Raw genomic sequence first — 21,082 nt, forward strand, 5'->3', positions numbered from 1 at the left:
TGACTTAATCTCTCTCAACGTCAGCGTCCCCATCTGAAACCAAAAGACTTAACCTTAGAGGGTATTTGACTATTATTTGCACCAGGCATATAAATTGCTCAAAAAATTAAGTGCTCTGTAAATATTAGTTGCTGTTATTATCTGTCGGTTGCTGTTCCTAATTTAGTCCTATCATTTCATTTAGATGGATACTTTGGAACCTGTGGGTGATGAATTTAGCGGAATGGCCAGATGCCCTTACGATGCCAAACATGCCAATATTGCACTGTTTGCAGGTAAATGACCTGATTTCCTGATTTCTCCTCATTGCCTTCGTTTTCGTGGGCTCAGCCTGTGGCCCTGCAGGATTTGCAGAGTCACAGTTGTACTTTGATTCTCTGGTGACTACTGTAACTAGGAATGCCTTTTCCATTGGAAATCATATGGAAATTGTACTTTTGTTTTTTTGTTGTTGTTCGGTCACTCAGTTGTGTCCGACTCTTTGCGAACCTATGGACTGCAACACACCAGGCTTCCCTGTCCTTCACTATCTCCTGGAGTTTGCGCAAACTCATGTCCATTGAGTCAGTGATGCCATCCAACCATCTCATCCTCTGTCATCCCCTTTTTCCTCCTGCCTTCAATCTTTCCCAGCATCGGGGTCATTTCCAATGAGTTGGCTCTTCACATCAAGTGGGAAAGTATTAGAGCTTCAGCTTGAGCATCAGTCCTTCCAATGAATATTCAGGGTAGATTCCTTTAGGATTGACTGGTTTGATCTCCTTGCCTTTTTTTTTTCTCCTCTCCTCGCTTCCTAAGACAAGTCTTTGCCATGCTTACCCATGCTTCTCTGCCTTCAGAAAGAGTAACAACTTTGCACTGAACATGCTGCATACTGGTTAGGGCGTGTCTGGGCTGAAGTAACAGAAAATCCCACCTCTAACCCCCAGTGTGAACTGAGTATTTAAGGTTGGGTAGACTTTGGGGTGCTTTGATTCAACAACTCATTCATCTCATCCAGGACATAGGTCCTTTTCATTTCTCTGCTCAGTTTTCTTTCTTTCTCTGAGGGAGACTGGCTGTTCTCACAGTCATAGGATGGCTGTTGGGTCTCAATTAGGGCTACATGTCCTTTGGTCTGGGCTTCTCAGGTGGAACTAGTGGTAAAGAACTCACATGCCGTGGGTTTGATCCCTGGGTTTTGAAGGTTCCCCTGGAGGAGGGCATGGCAACTGACTCCAGTATTCTAGCCTGGAGAATCCCCTGGACAGAGGAGCCTGGCAGGCTACAGTCCATAAGGTTGCATAGAGTCGGACGTGACTGAAGCAACTTAGCACATACACACATCCCCTTGTCTACATGTAGAAGGGAGAAGGAAAGAGACGAAAGGAAGCTTCTGTAAGCTTTCTCGGTTACCAGCACATCTTCTCAAATATCATGACCTCATGAGCTTACCTGCCTGTCTCTGATAGAACTATAGTGCCCGAAGGGATGCTGCTGATGATCAAAGGTTGACCAACACTCCCCATTGCTGCTCCTTCCTTCCACTGCAAAGGATATAGAATGAAAGCAAATAAGCCATGACTTTCAGATGGGGGTTTTTGTGTATGTGTGTGGGTGTTTTATTGATAATTAGAAATTTATTTAGGAATTCATTGCCAGCTGTGCTCACTGAGGTGGGTGTAGGGAGAAGTATTGGTATAGGAGCTCCTCCAAAGGTAGAGCATTCCTAGCAAGCAGCCTTGTAAGTCAGGTAAACCTATTTGTAAGCATGGGTAGGGACAAGGCCACTGGAAAGAGTGCTTGAGGATTATATTCTTAAGTGCCTAACTTCTACTGCAGCACTTTTCTGACACGTGGAACCTGCATTAGGAATAGAGCAATGGAGGTTGTGGACTGCAGTGGAGAATGTAAATTTAATAAGGAAAAAGAGGCAGCCCAAGGTAGAAAGAGGAGAATGAGCAGAGTGCTTTCCGAGGCCACCAACCTTCCAAGAGCAAGCCCCATGAAACCATCTTGTGGCTGCCGCTCCTCCTCCCCAGAAGGTGTATCTGAATCCATGTCCACTGAAATGCTTGAAAGCTCTTAAAACTTCCACCATTATAAACAGAGGATACTTGTTGCCCCTGAATAGTTGTTGTATTACCAAAAGTGACAAAATAGTACTCTATTTTACGAGTAAAAGTTCTGGCAAGATATCCAGTTTAAAATGTAAGACAAAGAGTATGGAGAAGTGTTCAACAGCAGTAACCACACACACACTCACACACACACAGCTCACACACACACACACACACACACCCACCCCCCACTGTCCTCTCCTCCTCAGGTATATCCATATGATCCAGAACTATGATTCTGTAAGAAAAATTGTGATTTTTGCAAACTCATGTGTATCAATAGAAAGGTTTGCCATCTGCAGCCAAAATCTAACCCAGAAGGTCAACACGTACAGATACATGACTGTTAGTAATGTAGATATGAAGACAGCTCTACCTGAAACAGCAGATACCAGTTAAGACCAAAGAAAGTGAAAGTGAAAGAAAGTGAAGTCGCTCAGTGGTGTCCGACTCTTTGCGGTCCCATGGACTGTAGTCTACCAGGCTTCTCTGTCCATGGGATTTTCCAGGCAAGAGTACTGGAGTGGGGTGCCATTTTCTTCTCCAGGGGATCTTCCTGACCCAGGGATTGAACCCAGGTCTCTGGCATTGCAGGCAGACGCTTTACCCTCTGAGCCACCAGGGACCAAAAGTAGACCTCAAAGACTTTGCTTTGGTATGTTTATTTAAAACAGAACCATATGCTTATCCCACGAGGGCTAGAGCTTAAAGAGAACTGTGATGTATATAAACCACTTCTGAAGATGCTCTGGGAACCACAATTAATGAAGACAGGTAACCCATTAAAGCTGAGACAAGGAAGCTATTTTTTATATTGAATATAATTATTGTTTCCATTTCATCTACACAGATTTTACTATTCCAGAACAGCCCATTTGATTATCTGTGTAAAGAATGCTTGCTAATCCAAGAAAAGAACCACAGATTTTAAGGATTCATCTTTAATCATCTTGTCTCTCTTTTGCCTTGGATGTATCCTCAAGCAGAAGTCTCAAAGAGCATGAATTCTTAAAGAAAAGTCCAGTTTGAACTCAGCATCATCCCTTCCCCCTCTTTATTTTGGCTTTTTGTATATCAGAATGTTCTCAGTTTGAGACTTTGGAAATGCTGAAACAAGTATCTCTTAAATGGAAAGCTAGATCAGTAGAACTTAGTGGCTCTCCTGATTGAGGTAAAGAGGAGCAGAGACTCAAAAAGGATACATATACCAATCTTCTTTTTTTTCTTTTTTTTTAATCGGAGTATGATTACATGTAGCAATTTTAGTCAGCTCTTTTTTGCTTACAAATCCTCTTTCTTCAACGTCCCTCACTTGCTTAGGCTGCGGACTTTCTTACTTCTGCTTGTACTTAAATTTTTCTGGTGATACAATCAGCCTCTATCTTTCCCGGGGCTCCTACCTAATCCAGTTTACCATGGTATGGTGGTGGCTGGAGTGTCCAAGCGGCCTTGGCCTTGAGATTTCAGTCAAGGTCCATCTAATGGAGTGAAGCAAACAACATTTTTCATTTACCCTGTTCCCTGAGCTGCTGCTGCTTAGAAATTGCCGTGCAATTTAAAAATGAAAAATGTTTCATCTCTTGTGATCCCAATTTAAAATGGTTAGGAATGTGGGTCAAGTATTTTCCTACAACTCTTGGATTTGTCCCAGTTGTCCTATCGTATTTGCCTGATTTAGGAAAGCCAGGTGGGGATGTCTCTGTTATTCCCCCATGCCCACCATCTTGCTCCAACCCTATTCTCCTCTCCTCTTTCTCTTCAAAGATGGAAAACTGTACTCTGCTACAGTCACAGACTTCCTTGCCATTGATGCAGTCATCTACCGGAGTCTTGGAGACAGCCCAACCCTACGGACCGTCAAGCATGATTCAAAATGGTTAAAAGGTGAACAAACAATTAAAAAAAGAAAGGAGGTGTGGTGGGGGAGATATATATCTTGAAGGAGATTTAGCGTCTGAATGGTCCAGATTGTAGTTTCACTTTAGTAATGGCTTCTCACGGACAGGAAGGTGGAAATTGCATCTCTTGCCCCGAGTTGATTTATTACCTCCCCTTTTCACTTCCCATGAGTTTCTGGAGTATTATCAAAACTACCAACACCACTATAATAGAATACATCACATTCATCTTTCCTGCTTCAGGCTCTCATTTCAAAGTCCCACATGAAACCAACTAAACAAAACACTTCATTCATAGAAGGGAACGGAATTCGAGGTGGTGGGGGACAGGAAAAAAGCAGTTCACAACCCGAATGAGTCAAGGTTGACAAGGCAATGTGTACAAAATCTATTCTGTAATATGAGCCTTGTATTATAGAAAATAAAATTACAGAGATACGCAAAACTCATTTATTCTTCATTGTTCATTGCAACTGCTTCTGAAAGATTAAATCTGTAGGCTTAAATGCTTTTGGAAATCATTAAGCACGTGCATGTGTAAAGTCACTAGAAACGGTTAGTGTTAACCAAATGTCGAATGGCCCTACAATTTTATTTCATAATATGTCTTTGGTTGCAACTGACTGCAGTTCTTTTAACTCTGTGTGACACGCCCCCAATTAAAGTGCCCATTTGTCCACAGAACCGTATTTTGTCCAAGCGGTAGATTATGGAGACTACATCTACTTCTTCTTCAGGGAAATAGCGGTGGAGTACAACAGCATGGGAAAGGTAAGAGGGGAGGATGTCTTAATGTGCGGCCAATGTGGTTATGAATGGCTTTGAAATAAAACCATAAATCTAAGGACAAGGTTATCATTTTGAGAAGACCCAGCAAAGACTGGTGGAAGTGAAACATTTTGCTTCTTTGAACCCCTATATGCTTTTTCTGATTAGTAACAGAATACAGGGAAACCTCTTAAATACATTGAAAACTTAATGAACAGATGAGTTTCAAGTATCTTAAGAAAGATGTGGTTTCCAGGTCTCAGGTCTACTCATCAAGTTTTTTTTTTTGTTTGTTTTGATTTGTTTTAAACTAAGCTGCTCTACAGAGAGAAAGTAACTATTCAATACCTATAAGCAAACCCAGGGTCTTGACTGTATTCATTGCAAAAAGCAATAGAAGACTTAGGGGATGTCTATTTTGATTGTTTTTACCAGAGAGTGGATCAAGACCACTGAGTTGGAGGGCACAAATTCAATACCAGGGTGGCTTGCACAGTTAGAGGAATTCAGAGCATGAGAGGCAGAGCCCAGAGGCAGCCAGGGAGGATGGCAGAGATGGCGCATACAAAGTACGCTTTTGTTTGAGGAAATAAAAAGCTAAGCAGTCTGTATGGAAATGAGTGTATGTGCCTGGGAGCTGATCCCCTGAAGGATTTATAGTTCTGTATTAAATGCCACAGCCTTATCTTTCAAAACATGCTGTTCCAATGCTGAGATTTTCCCTTTTTTTTTTTTTTTTGCCACTGATTTTAGAAACACAGGATTAAATGAAGCATCTTGTTGTTCTGTTTTTATTTTTCTAAGAAAGGTAAATTCTACCAAGATCTCCATGAAGAGTAAGTGCATTTCATCTTCTCCGTGTTTTCCCTCTGCAGGTAGTTTTCCCAAGGGTGGCTCAGGTTTGTAAGAACGACATGGGAGGGTCTCAGAGAGTGCTGGAGAAGCAGTGGACGTCTTTCCTGAAGGCTCGCCTCAATTGCTCCGTCCCCGGGGACTCCCATTTTTATTTCAACATCCTGCAGGCAGTTACCGACGTGATTCGTATTCATGGCCGTGATGTTGTCCTGGCAACCTTCTCCACACCTTATAACAGGTAACCATGCCCTGGCGGTGCGGACTTCATCGCTCCTTCCCGGCTTCCTTTTCCCAAGGGGTTCTTGTCTAATACACAAGATTTGCAACCGATGGAAACACTGCCATTCGCTATTTGTAACTAACAAGCACTTAACACTCAGTTTTCATCCACAAATGAACTGTCAGTATAAGTGCTGTTAGAGAATTTTGGAGAAAGTAATGAGATAAATTATTCCAATATCTTTTCAGATGTCTGGGATAGAAATACTATTCATGTGTTATTTCTCGATCCCTCTAGTTATCTTGAAAAGTGAATACCGTTGCCTTCTTTTTACACTTGAGGAAACCAAGTTCAATTATATTCTGATCCAGGTAGTCCACAGATAGAAGCAGCAGCTTTGGCATTCCAGAATGTTCCTCTTTTCTAGGTCACCTAACATTTTATTTGACTTTTAATATTTCTATGACTAGATCAGTAATTTTTGAAAAATACTGGATATGTATTAAAATGCTACAGGGTGAAATTTAGGAAGCAGATGAGTCCATCTTGCATCCCACCTGGCTATCATCCTGTCAGAGGAACCAGAATCCCAACCACAGCACCATTGTCTGAGTCTGGGGGCGTTTATTGAGGATTTAGGTTTCCCTGGTGGTTCAGTACTAAAGAATCCACTGCAATGCAAGAGATGCAGGTTTAACCCCTAGGCCTGGAAGATCCCTTGGAGAAAGAAATGGCAACCCACTCCAGTATTCTTGCCTGGGAAATCCCATGGACAGAGGAGCCTAGCGGCCTACAGTCCATGGGGTCACAAGAGTTGGACATGACTGAGCGACACCACCACCACCTCCACTGAGGATTTACAAGTCATCAAACATTGTCCTGAGAAATACTGAGTCTCAGCCCATTCATTCCTATTTTGTATTTATTTAAGCTAAGACACTGAGCTATTAAATGGCACACTAAAAACTGTCCCTGGAGCAGTGGACATGTGGAGACTAAAGAATAGAGGAAGAGGGACACTATGTTCCTGGCACTCGGCTCTGCCAGACCTCGGAGTCCTAGCACCGTCCTGTGCAAATGATCTCCACTCCAGCGGCCGCCAAGAAATTGAGTGCACGTACTAGACTGTGTACAATTCTGCCTGTTCTCTCTGATCTTCTGCTAGGAATCCACTGTCTTGTTTTGGATTATACTTTTTACAAAGACTTTGAAGAACCTGATGAAAGGCTAGATGACAGGAACCAACCTGATGAGACTGGAGGACAACAGCTAGGAAAAAATGCCTAAGAACTGGGTCAAGTCTAAACAGAGCAAGCTGAAAGATGAAATAACGTTCCTCAGTTATACAGAGGGCAAGAGTCAAGAGTCCCCCACTGAAGACGTAAGAAAACATAAACCTGTATTGCAGCAAGTATTTAGTTAGGTTTAAGTAAGTTGTGACCATCCGAAGGAATTTTGAGACTTGAAAATAGGAAAGATGTAAAAATTCAGGCCTTGACTGCTTGTACTTTGGAACCCATGTATCTAGCAGTGTTGAAAAAGAAGACTGTTCTGGAACATAGGAATGTAAGTGCCAATGGAATTTCAGAGCACATTTCTAAATTTTTTTTAATGTTTTTTGAGAAAATGAGTTTGTGATTACAACAAAGTAGGAGATTCCAAGAGTACTGGAGTGGGGTGCCATTGCCTTCTCCGAAATATTACACATACTCCATTTAAAGAATTTTCTTTAAAGGTCCCTAGGAGACATTCAATAAGTGCCTACTAATGCAGTCTCAGAAACTGTATTTGGTCAGTAAGATCAGAAAATGGCAGAAGTATGCAGGCCAGTCTTCATCTACAAATGACAGTCCCTCTCTGATCACTCCCTCTGGTTTCATCCCTTTCCACCCCATTCTCCACACATTCCCACTCCATCATGTCAGGCTGTCTCAAATCCTTTAGGGGCTCCTCTTGCCCTGAAGATAAAGCCCAGCTCCCTTGTTGGCATGGCATGGAAGCCCATCGTGGTCAGGTGTCAGCTCCTCCTCCAGTGCAGAGGGTTGACTGAACCGCTCATGCCCTGCTGTCTTGCCCAGTTTGCTCCCCCAACCTATCTGCTTGCCCACTGAGCCCCTGGGCATGCTCCAAGGCTCAGTTCCAATCACGTCCCCTGGAACTCTGCACGTGCCTTTCATATATACTGCCTTTACCAGATGGTCTTGGAAAAGTTGTTGTTGTTATTATTATCACTGCTGTTGTTGCTTGCCGCCACACTGAATTATCAATCAGCTGAGAGCATGATTTGTAATTTACTGAGCATTCATGGCTTGAGATTCGGGATTCCATAAATATATGTTGAATGAACAGAAGATGGGAATAAAAGGAGGGGATAAAGTAGGGAAGAAAAAAGAAAGGATTTTACACATGATTCTAACATTAGGAAGATTACAAACCCTACGGTATCTTTAGCAATTATGAAGTCCCTCATAAAATACTTCAAAATTTATCCTATTTTTCTTAATATTTAAAGTAAATGTGTACACCTCTTACTTTTAGGAGAGCAAGATGTGAAAAGAGTCTTACAAAATTAAATAATGTTAGGGGCGCTGAAGTTTCAAAACAAATGGGATCACTGTCTTATTATAGACTTAATATTGTGAATAATACATACACACACACACGCTACATACTTTAAAATTCATCCTGCCACTGTTTTAAATAAGCTTTCTAATCCTCCCCCATTTCTCACTTTCTTAGTAATAATTCAACAATTATTTTGTGAAATTAAAGATGGCATAAAATTCTCCTAATCATACATGGAGTGTTTTCCATATCCTTTTGACATGTGCAAAATCTGGGCCAAATCATTCTCTCTGCCCTGTATGACGCTAATGCTGCCAAGCACCTGTGTCTTGCCCTGGGTGCTTCTGTGAGCAGTGACCCGCTATCTCAAAGCCTGATTCAAACTGTTGGCCAGCCAGTGCCTGAAATTTATTTGATCAAAATCAAGGAACAACCATAGAAACAAACACAGGTTCAAGTTGCGTACCTAGATGAATGAATAATTCATGTCTTCTCACCATTGATGAAAAACAACCCCAAAGTCCTTCTAGGAGTGCCAGGCAAGAATGTAATTATAGGTAGAGATTACTGGTGGTATTATTATTTAGCACTTAATCGGGCATTTTATTTGCAAAGCGTTGGTGCTTTAGAGATTTAAACTGTTTAGTCTTATGCAAATAAACAGGGAGTAAAATTTGCAGTGTGCAGTGACTAACGTGAAACATGTTTGGGTTCCTGACACATTCATTCTCACTACTGACGTGCTTGACTTGAGGAGCCAAAGTCAGAGAAGGAATCTGTGGACAGCAGGGACACTCTGACTTCAAACTTTTACGAATATCGGAGATGCAGAGTGTTGTCCAAACATTTTATCTTTGGTTTAAAGTCTGGTAATTAATTTCAGGGAATTCATGAAACTTGAAAATCACCAGGTCAACCATTCTTCCTCTATAAACAAAAGCAGTGCCAGACACAAGACCAAAACAAGGGGTTTTTTCCCTATGATTTTGCTTTAACTAGCCCTTTCTGTAAGACCAGTGAGGCAGATTTGATTCGCTGAAACATTCTTATGCACTAGGATCCCTTACATTTAGCGTGTTCAGAGTATGAACATTAAATTTCAACTGCCAGTACTAGGGAAGCTTCTTTGGTATTGTTTTCCAAACTGCATGCGGAACTGTTGCGTAAGTAACACTTTGTATGAAATGTCCCATCGCAGCATCCCTGGGTCTGCAGTGTGTGCCTATGACATGCATGACATTGCCAATGTCTTTACCGGGAGATTCAAAGAACAGAAGTCTCCAGATTCCACATGGACGCCAGTTCCTGATGAACGCGTGCCTAAGCCCAGGTATGTGCCCATGTTTATCAGGCTCTTTTAAAAATCCAGAAGTGGTGCACTTAGCTCCCACGATAATGAGTATCTTGGGCTTTCCAGGTGACTCTAGTGGTAAAGAACCCGCCTGCAAATGCAGGAGATGTAAGAGACGTGGGTTCAATCCCTGGGTTGGGAAGAGCCCCTGGAAGAGGGTATGGCAACTCACTCCAGTATTCTTGCCTGGAGAATCCCATGGACAAAGGAGCCTAGAGGGCTGCAGTCCACAGGGCCACAAAGAGTCAGACACAACTAAAGCAACTCAGTACAGATGCAATGAGCATCTTATCAACTGCACACCAGGGCCTTCCATGCTGGCAGAAATAAATGCCAACACAACAGAAAGGACTGTGAGGCCATTCACCTTCATTCCCTTAAGCAAAACGCCAGATTACCCAAGTTATATGCAAAGCAGGGACTCTCTAGTCTTTCACTTAGACTGTGTATCTGCGGATTTTCCACTGTAATCCTTGGATGACCGGAGCCATCTGCCTCAGCAGCCCCAGTAGTCGATAGCTGAGGAAACTGAGGCCCAGAGAGGTACAGAGGGTGCTGTGCAAGTTTCTGGGGAGATGACTTCCACCACTCCTCCCTGCTTCCCTTCAGTTTCACGGAGACCCATGTCTTCCAGCCTTAATAAAATGTAAAATATAAACGGTGTTGGGTGGATTCTGTGACTAGACTGGATCAGAGCTAATCCCAAGCTAAGGGCAGGTAGGGATCAGCAGGAGCAGTGGGCCATTATTAGGATGTCTCTGGTCTGAGGGTTCTAGTCTGTTTGGGGTCTGGATATACTGTGGATTCCCTCATCCTCAAAACATGCCCCAAAAGTGCTTTCACGGGGAACCTATTGTCCAGAGACTATCTAGAGACTTTTGGTCCTGTGTAATTTCCGTCAAATCTGCACACTGAACCAGTCCAATACTCTGTCCACCTGATATGAACAGCCAACTCATTGGAAAAGGCCATGATGCTGGGAAATATTGAGAGCAGGAGGAGGGGGCAACAGAGGATGGGATGGTTGGATGGCATCACTGACTCAACAGATGTGAGTTTGAGCAAACTCCAGGAGATGGTGAAGGATGGAGAAGCCTAGCACGCTGCAGTCCATGGGGTCACAAAGAGTCGGACACAACTGAGTGACTGAACAACAAACCAGTTCATTCATTTCTCTAACTGGGACGGGATGAAACCCTCTCCCAGCCCTGTGCCTGCCCTCTTTATGTTCCACACGTGGCACACCTCCCTTTGTTGTTCAGTCACTCAGTCGTGTCTGACTCCTACAGCATTTGAAACCCACATTATGAATTTACAGAAACATCCCTGTGTGTTTGCTTCCTCCACTTAATCTGTGGAAGGAAACCCAATGTCTTTTAAACTTTTTTGGTTTCCAACTGTTTCCTCCAACATCCAATTCCATCCCCCAAAAAATACCTGACCCAACTCACTGAATTGAATGACCTTAGATGATATGAATCACTGTACCCGGGCAGACACCCCTATGATCCATCCTTTTTCATCCCCTGAACCATCTGGCATGTGCCTTCTCTGTTACTAAAGGAGAACAGGCTAATTGTAAAAACCATTCCCTGGCAACCTCAGGTGAATTCTCAAAGGCTCTAAGTCAGGTGGATTCTCTAAAGGAGTGTTGACTACCTTCCAGGCAAGCAGGACGCATACTTTAAGTGGCCTTCCACTGGTCATCGCTCCACGTGCAGGCCTGTCTCTCTTACAGACAGCAGGATGCTCTCCCTGGCTGGCTGGGTTAGTGCCGTGAAAGCATGTGCCCAGGGCTAGGTCCTGCCACTGCTGTCAGGGCCCACTTTCCCCTCCTGCTTCAGAGGGGAGGCCAGGAGTCTGGACAAGACCACTGCTAGTGTCTCCCTGATCTGACTTTGCTGAGATGTCCCTTGACTCCTGAAACCATGTCATTTCTTCTAGAAACCAATCTTCAGTGACATTGTTCAGCGTGTTTTAAAATGACTTTTCAGACAAGAATTTCAGTGTAACTGGCTTTTCACGCCTACCCAAATCAAATGAAAGCAATAAAAAACAAAAGGTTCCCTGACCTCCTGGTAATGAGAGAGGGTTACACAGAGTCTAGCAGGTAGGTTCAGTGGTAAAGAATCCACCTGCCAAGCAGGAGAGGCAGGGTCAGTCCCTGGGTCGGGAAGATCCCCTGGAGAAGGAAATGGCAACCCACTCCAGTAATCTTGTCTGAGAAATCCCATGGACAGAGGAGTCTGGTGGGCTACAGTCCGTGGGGTCGCAAAAGAGACGGACATGGCTTAGTAACTAAACCACCACCGCAAAGCAGATTACATAAGGCCAGCAACTTTCTGAACACCTTTGTTTGCTATATTTGTGAAAAAGTCAGCCCAGTTGTCTCCTTCTGTGAAACAAATGCCTCCAGAACTCCTAGCAGGGTTTTAAGACAGGCAGAGCAGTCCCAGGGACATGCAAACGTCTCACTTGTTTCAAAACTCTCACTTGTTTTGAGCTCCATCACTGTCTGTGGAGTTTGTTTGTGTTTCTGGCGGGGAAACCCGGCTGCTCTCAGCCAAGGCTGAACCGTCCTGGCTCAGGCTTCTCTATGGAGCATGGAGGCGGCCCTGAGGCAATCTAAGCATATTTTTTGGTGGCATTATGCATTGTTCAGCTTCCTATTCTCAGCCTCCAATCTATTCTCCCTCATGCAAGTTGCACAGAGAAGCAGTTCATTCAAAGAATTTGCCATAAAGCACGATAGAAGCTCCCTCCCTTTGTTTCTTTGTAGGCCAGGCTGCTGTGCCGGCTCCGCCTCCTTAGAAAAATACACCACCTCCAATGAATTTCCTGACGACACCTTGAATTTCATCAAAACGCACCCGCTCATGGATGAGGCCGTGCCGTCCGTCATCAACAGGCCGTGGTTCCTGAGGACGATGGTCAGGTGGGTGTCAGGCAAACCGCGTCCTTACTGGATTTCCCCTGTTGCCACCCGTGATCATTGGACCTGTCATCGGTGGATCATGATTTCAAGTGCCATGAACCCCTTCTGTCATCCTGGCCTGGGTTCAGTTCTGAAGTCCTGGGTGGTTGGGTGGATGCCACCAAACCCCCATAACCACATTCCCAGTGAAAACACAGTTCAGAGAGTTTCAGGCTACCTGGACCCAGACCAGCAATTAGAGGAAGCAAAGATGTCTCCTTTGCCTTAGCTGGTTAATTCCAGGTGTGTTCAAGTAGAGGAGCGTGAAGACAGTCAGTCAGTGGATGTACATACCTGTTTGTTGTGGTTGCAAAACATGGTGCAGATTCCATCTGAGCACTGTCTCTGAATTGTTAGCTGTCACAACAGGCCTCCCTGACAGCTCAAACAGTAAAGAATCTGTCTACAATGCAGGAGACCTGGGTTCAATCCCTGGGTCAGGAAGACCCCCTGGAGGAGGGCATGGCAACCCACTCCAGTATTCTTTCCTGGAGAATCCTATGGACAAAGGAGCCTGGCAGGCTACAGTCCATGGGGGTCGCAAAGAGTCAGACACCACTGAAGCGACTTTGCACGCACAAAGTACTATAATGGTTCTTGCCCGTAAGCTGGAAACCATGGTACAAAACTTGCAGAAGAGACCGTTTTCCATTTCCTGCCACACTGCTTAAAGAGAAAAGGGTATCCATGGACTGCTGAACTGCTATGGGATTTTAGAGAAGGAAGATGCCGTGTAGGACTTACCTAAGAGGATGATAAGGACTAACGCTCTTTACCTTTGGCTTTACATGAATTTTATTTGGTTTATATATCCTTTTATTTATTAACAGTGCCATTCGCACTCTACCCCGCCCCCACATCCTTCAGAATTCTCAACCCCTCTGTACACAATCCAAAATCTTTCCAACCTGACGTTTTGTTGACAAGTCTTGGCACCTCAGAGGAAGAGTGTGGGAAAATGGTAGCCAGGGCTTTTCTTTTTAGTATTCAGTGAAGCGTTAGTGGTTAGTGCGAAATATTAAATGAGTTCACTTATTTCTTCCCCTCTTCATAGGAGACATCAGTCCCCCCTTGTTGCTTATGGAAGGGATAACTGCTGAGTGGTTTCAGATGGTATGGCTACGTATTTATTATGTAACTTGGCCTCTGCAGATACATACCTCCTTCCTCCCCTTGGAGCCACACTAATGCTCTACATATGGAAATAAAGGAGCAGAACAGCTTGAGAGCATTATTTATATGCATATATTTTTCTTGAGGGTCTTACTAGAAAGCTCGATCACAATTGTTTGAAGTGGAAAACAGGGACACGTTAATGAAAGACAACAAAGATATAAAAACTGTGATCCTGTCGTTTTAGATACCGCCTGACCAAAATTGCGGTGGACACCGCTGCTGGCCCGTATCAGAATCACACTGTGGTTTTCCTGGGATCGGAGAAGGGAATCATCTTGAAGTTCTTGGCCAGGACGGGAAACAGTGGTTTCCTAAATGACAGCCTTTTCCTGGAGGAGATGAGCGTTTACAATCCTGAAAAGTGCGTAGAATGTTTGGTTCTTTTCCTAGTAATTATTTGTCACGTTATAATCTTTTCCATTCAGAGAAATCATGGTAGACTTAGATTTTATGCAATTTAGGTGACTTTTAACATTATTTGTAAAAATCCTTTCATACATTAAAAGCATTGTTTTCTCCTTGCTGCTAATGTGTGCGTTTATATAGGTAAACACATATATTGTGTATTTATGTGTGTGTATGTGGGTGCACACATAAGGATCCATTGCTTCTTCAGTTAGATCAGATGAAGAGATCTAACCTCACAGGCTTGGGGGGGGGGGGCGGGTGTGGCAGCTGGTGGCAGGAAGGAAAGAACTAACCCAAGAGAGACTATGAATGATATTATCCTGCCTTGAAAACTTAGGTGCAGCTATGACGGAGTAGAAGACAAGAGGATCATGGGCATGCAGCTGGACAAAGCCAGCAGCTCTCTGTACGTTGCATTCTCCACTTGTGTGATCAAGGTTCCCCTTGGCCGGTGTGAGCGGCATGGCAAGTGTAAAAAGTATGTATTTGCCTCATTGATCATCGGATGTTCACGGTGCTTAGGGAAGAGTCCTAGGTAAGCTCACAATCATTCTCTTCCTGCAGAACCTGTATTGCTTCCAGAGACCCCTACTGTGGGTGGGTAAAGGAAGCAGGTGCATGTGCCCATCTGTCGCCTAGCAGCAGGTAAGGAGCCCGAGGCGTGGGAGAGTTTAAAGTGGCCTGAAAGTAGGATTGACTGTGCTCACACCCAGCACTGCCGCTTGGCCTTCTGTGCACATGCCTCATCATTGCGACTGCCGGCCATTCTCCTTCCTTTCCCCATTTCATAGAATACCCCAACATCACACATGGCAGACTTCCAATTGATTAATCATCCATCCTCAAACTGGGTAAAAACAGAGAAAAACAGCACAGTGGACTTTAAGTATTCCCTGGGGAGAGGGACGAGCGGGTACGTGCCTTGCTCATCACAGTGCAAGAACGGCAGAGAAAGGGAGCATGAGGGTACCGATTAGGTTAGTGATGGTCTGTCCCAGCCATAGCAAAAGTGGCTCCTGTAATTGACCATCCAGGGCTGAGAACAAACCGAAGGGCATTTGTTAATAAGCAATGCATTTGTGCTGCAAGCATGGTGTACACATCCAATAAACCTTTCTCCTGCACCAGAGAACAGCTGACCCTATTCCTCATTAGGGAGGAAATCAATTCTTGGCATTTCTCCAGCAGATCAGCTAGATCAAGCCAGTCTATCACGCATGTGATTTTAGTGCTGAGAATTGTTACCCTGACTTCCAGTGCTTGGATGGTGTCAGTTCAAAGGCTTTATGCTTTTACTTCTGTGGATTTGAAATCCAAAATAACATTTGGAGAAATATTCAGTGCATGTCCTTGACAGGTTATGGCATTTCAAGGAAGATGCCAGATGCCAGCACAGTTCTTTCATAGTCATTTCTTCACTTCCCCCAATCCACCAGGCAAAAGGAATTGTCCCCCCAACACAATGGGAGAGCCCCCTCTCCCATTTGAGAATAGCAACTTAAACAGATTAAGATAGCTGATTGACCACCACCTGCATAATTTGAGGGGAAGTATTCCCATAAACAGAGCTGACGGAAACTGTAAAGTCTGACCTGGAAATCTGGCTGATGCAAAGGGTTGACTCACCATGCAGTATTAGGTCAGCTTGCAAGTAGCAATACTGGCACACTACAGGGTGAGAGCTTTATAGCTTTTCACGGGGACCTTGAAGTGACGGAGGAAGGACCTCAGAAGCGCACAGTGAGGGAAGCTGAGAAATGGCCCACCTCCTTTCTTTAGTCAAGGTGCAACAAAGGTAACAAGGCTGAATTTTAAGAATCATTTTTAAGTCAGCATGAGAACCCAGTTGTTCAAAACATGTGCAACTCTCCTTGGAATGTGGCCTCAGGACCGGGTGAATCCTGGCTTTCATTACAACTAGAAATCTTTATCCTTTGAGGCTGAATTTGATTTTTGACACAGCATAAAAACACTAGAAACGAACACGGCAGATTATTAGATCAAGGTGTGACTGTCAAAGTAGTTTTCCGAGATGGCTCATAAGTAAACTCTGAAGGCAGCTGCAAAATCCGAGTTTTGAGTATGTTGCAGAAAGAAGAGCAGAGTTCCCCAAAAAAAACAAGACTCCTTTGGACTCTTCCAATGTGTTTATTTATACATGTTGATGTATGGCAAAATCCAATACAATATTGGAAAGTAATTAACCTCCAATTAAAATAAATAAATTTATTTTAAAAAATCAAATTAGATTCTATTAAGATCAGTCCTTTTGGGGTACAGAGTTCATGCAGCCCAGAGGTGACCTGGTGGACTTGAAAGGAGAGTGAACCTGTAGAGAAGCATGACCGCAGTGCCCCTGAAGACGGGACGTGGGGCCAGGTGTGAGCCAAGTACCAACATGGGCTCAGCAAAATACACCACCGTGTCCTGTGTCCTCTCGGAGGCCCCTTATAGCCACCGACTGCTGGGAACACGTTGCTGTACAAAGCCATTTCTAAACAAAGAAATAGGTAAAGGTCTAGGGAGGCAAGAGTTGGGGTGAAAGAGAACGGAGAGAGGAAAACGCTTTTCTTAAGGTGTAGACTTCTGTATCACTTACATCAGGATGTTGGTTAACATTTAAATTTTTCAGATGTTTCAAAAATGCTCAGGGCATTAGCAGCAAAGAGTGATATAGGTAATCCACAAACTTGTTTACCCCCTGAATAAAACTTGAATTGACTGCCCAAACCATGGCTTCTCCTTAGAGATTCACAAAGGACTCATTTCTATAAACTTCAGAGATAAATTTTCAAGCTGTTTTATCTATTTCTTTTTATACCTGGCACTCAGTTTTTCAAACTGTGTTAGTTGCTTTAGTGAAATTTAAGATGCATGCTGGAATAAAGACTCATATCATTGAATCTGTTTCTATCTTCTTCTCCTTCCTTCCTTTTGAAGACTGACTTTTGAACAGGACATAGAGCGTGGCAATACCGATGGCCTGGGGGATTGTCACAGTAAGTGGAGTTTTTATCCGTGCTTGTTTTTGGATATTTAGTCGATAAAAGATGCTTTTATAGAATGGCCTAGAAACATGACCCCACATGTGAAATTGAGTGCAGCTGCCTCTAAAACATGCAAAAATAACATAAATCACCTTCTAAATATCAGAGAAAATAGTGTCTTTTGAAGCCACAGTTGTCAGTGCTGTAGCTGAAAATGCTGGCACCTAGTTCGTTATCATAAGTGTGAAACAAATTCCCTCTTGAGGATGAACCTGTAGCAGAACAGTCAGCTATATCAGCATTTCCACTTAAAAACCAGTTTTACCAACACAACACTGTAAAGCAATTTTCCTCCAATTAAAGAATAAAAAACTATTAAAAAAAAAAACAAAACAACACTAGTTTTGTTGTCTTTAAAAATACAATATTGGCACAATCTTTAGACAAATTATTTAAAAGGTTGATCACTGAACTCTGTTTTTTCAGTTGAGTGGGACACTATTTACTTTTCTTGAACATATTGGCAAACAAAAGTAATTATTTTTTAATTAGACTTACGTTTATTACCATTTGCAATAAAAACAAATGTTCAGAAAGAACCCACTAAGTACAAAGTGATTCAAAATACCCTTTTTATAAGAACTGACCTACTATGCTAAATCTCAGGGTTCATTTCAAAAGTTATTCAATTCAGTAACTCAGTCGGGTTCGACTCTTTGCGACCCCGTGAACTGCAGCACGCCAGGCCTCCCTGTCCATCACCAACTCCCAGAGTTTACCCAAACTCATGTCCATTGAGTCGGGGATGCCATCCAATCATCTCGCCCTGTCATCCCCTTCTCCTCCCGCCTTCAATCTTTCCCAGTATCAGTGTCTTTTCAAATGAGTCAGCTCTTCGCATCAGGCGGCCAAAGTACTGGAGTTTCAGCTTCAACATCAGTCCTTCCAATGAACATTCAGGACTGATCTCCTTTAGGATGGACTGGTTGGATGTTAATATTGTAGTTAGAACCTTATATAAAGGATCCTAGTCAAAACTCTGCCCCCCTGTTCAGTGATCTGATTAGTATCCATATTCTCTTGAAAATGCTTTATTAACACTAATTTAGAGAATGCCATACCCTTGAAAAATGTTCAGTTTGCCATGTTTCAAAATGTTATATGTGATGAATTTTCAAGAAGCTTGTATTCAGAATGGCACCAGAGATAGCTCCTAGGGGAATGAGACTATATTACTTCTGATACTTGATTCGATAATGAAAATCTTGGATATAACTCTCCATCTTTGAGCCATGAGTCCTGAAATGACGGACTCTAAGGTGCCATTTAATACCTTATCTTTTCTGGAGAAGAGACATAATTAAATAAAGAGGGCTACAGACAGCCTCATCTCCAAATTCTTGGTCATATATATTTTGGGTTTGCAAATATATATTGGCAAAAGCTTCTTCCTTTGTCTTTTTCTTACTATGTCCTCACACACAAAATCTGAACTAAGAAGTAGACATAGGAGACAGCGGCATCACCGAAAGATCTGTTAGGTGTGTGCAGCTAAACAATGTGATGTTGGATTGGTGGACCTTAGTCAAGCTGATGCTTTCCAGTGTCATTTTTAGGGAAAACAGGCTTTGGTCTGTATGTGTGTCTATGTGAGTGAACTTAATTAGCTGACATCAGTGAATGTTTTCTTCATATTTTTATGAGTTGGTGCTAAAAGCATCTGTAGAAAAAACAGGGGTATCGATGTGGGTTGAATAGGTGCACAAATGAAAAGTGGGATCGTGTTACTGGCTCCCTGAGGTGCAAACTACACCGCACCCGGGTCCCAGCGCGGAGCTCAGGGCAGGCCTTCAGGTCCAAGGTCGGAGATTTGCCCTTTAGTCTCAGGGGTCCAGGCTCCATGTTTTCGTGTTCCCCATAACCTGACACCCCATTCCCACTGAGGCACATAGGGTGCCTGCTCCAGGCAGCAGGTAGTGACTTTTCTAGTGGCATCTCTCATCCTGGGCGCTCACTGGAGCATGACCTACTTTTGTGAGTTGTTACCTAGTCACACGCAGGCATTCATAGGACTTAGATATCTGGTGCACAATGACTCTCGCACAGAAGTTTTAGGGGAAATGAGGAAACCATAAAGAGCCAGTATCAGAGGCTGAGGAGCAGGCTGAGTGAACCAGTGACATGACCCAGATACACAGCACATATATACATGCGTGCGTGCACACAAACAGGATGTTACCTCTATGTGTGATTTTTATTTTTGTTAATTTCCTAACTTAAACCCCTGCTGAGGTCAGAACATTGTGATACCGGACAGCTCCTCACAGCACAGTTGGGAGGATGAAATGAGAGGGACTATAAAGAACAAGTGCTTCGTAAGTGTGGTCCAGAAGTGACTCACCTTATCCATGTACACGTCCCTCCTGATGGAGCAGGGCTTATGTATAATCGCAGTTACCCTTCTCTGCACTCACGCTTGCTTTTTCTCTGCCTCTTGGCAACAAAGGCATGACTTTGAGGAAGCCCACTTGGTAAAGAGACACAGGGGTATGAAACTGAACCAGATAGGAAGCATCTTCTGTTACAAGCAGAAACTAAAAAGCACTTCCTTAGTCTAGGCCTTGTGTGTTAGCGCAGCTCTGTATCAGCTCATTCCCACTGATTACAAAAGTCACATCGAGCAGCGTGTTAAACATTAACTCACTCACTCCTCCCTTTTGTCTTTCAGATTCCTTCGTGGCACTGAATGGTAAGGAAGATGTTACTGATAATTTAATGGCAATGGAAATCTATTTGTGAAATCCTATTTCACTAACCCTCTTGAGTATTTCCGAATCTTATGTTTCTTTTTCAGTTAACTTTTAAATTCTCATTATTTTTTATAGACATTTCGACTCCTCTACCAGATCATGAAATGTCTTACAGCACAGTCTATGGTCAGTTTGTGGTTTGGTTTTGTTTTCTTATTCTTCGAGCCACTCACCCTGTGGTAGTTTAGAGTTTTCATTCCCAAACATCATGGACCAGATACTTTGCTACCCCAGGGCCCCAATTCACTAAAATTATTCATAGCTTTCATGATACTTCAAAAATTTCTCTACATATATGAGACAACTGACGTGTGAGAAGGAGTCTTACATTTTTAATCCACGTAACATGAAATACAATCCACGTAACAGGAAATATGCCAACCTTAGGGAGTTTGGTGAATGCATTTAATGAGTTCTTGAGGGAGAGGAAATTACTTTTGGACATAAGTACATCCAAGATAGAAGAACAGTGCTTATAAGTAATAGGCCACAGCTCCCTACCTGATTCCCCAAAATGCTGACTTTCAGAACAACATCCTCGGTAGGAAAAGTCCATACAGAATGCAGATACCAAGTTCTTAACAGGCAAAACTTTCCAATATAGCCATCAAAATTTAATCATACCTGGAGTATGAATTTGTAGACCTATCTTCAGTGACATTTCTTTAAATGTACATAACGAAGAGTTATGCAGTCAAAATGATGTGCAAACAGGATCTATCCCATTGTTCCTGCTCTGAAATACACAGACACTCTACTAAATAAAGCCCGCAAGTCCATAAACAGATATTCTGAGCTCTTTATAAGGAAAGTGAATATGTAGTTGAAATGTTCCAGTTCCTTTTCTCAAAGTTTCCCCAAATGTTTATTAAGGTAAACTATTCATGTGGTTTTATTTTTAAAGATAATGAACAGCACATATGTAATGGCAAATTTAAGCTTCTGTATTATACCGGGGACTACAAGTTTCA

General features: G+C 43.0%; 1 protein-coding gene across 2 annotated transcripts in view; it reads left to right on the top strand.

Moving 5' to 3' along the window:
• SEMA6A (semaphorin 6A) overlaps positions 1-21,082 on the top strand; it is a 131,695-nt gene that overhangs the window by 81,120 nt on the left and 29,493 nt on the right. For both annotated transcript variants that reach the window (XM_069591718.1, XM_069591719.1), the window contains exons 7-17: positions 185-275; positions 3,864-3,983; positions 4,680-4,768; positions 5,641-5,858; positions 9,604-9,735; positions 12,536-12,691; positions 14,091-14,267; positions 14,652-14,792; positions 14,879-14,959; positions 17,255-17,313; positions 20,030-20,050. In XM_069591718.1, the coding sequence (XP_069447819.1) occupies positions 185-275; positions 3,864-3,983; positions 4,680-4,768; positions 5,641-5,858; positions 9,604-9,735; positions 12,536-12,691; positions 14,091-14,267; positions 14,652-14,792; positions 14,879-14,959; positions 17,255-17,313; positions 20,030-20,050 (1,285 nt within the window). The remainder of the gene's footprint in view (positions 1-184; positions 276-3,863; positions 3,984-4,679; positions 4,769-5,640; positions 5,859-9,603; positions 9,736-12,535; positions 12,692-14,090; positions 14,268-14,651; positions 14,793-14,878; positions 14,960-17,254; positions 17,314-20,029; positions 20,051-21,082) is intronic.

The sequence above is a fragment of the Ovis canadensis genome, chromosome 5 (genome assembly GCF_042477335.2).
Source record: "Ovis canadensis isolate MfBH-ARS-UI-01 breed Bighorn chromosome 5, ARS-UI_OviCan_v2, whole genome shotgun sequence".
Lineage (NCBI taxonomy): Eukaryota > Metazoa > Chordata > Mammalia > Artiodactyla > Bovidae > Ovis > Ovis canadensis.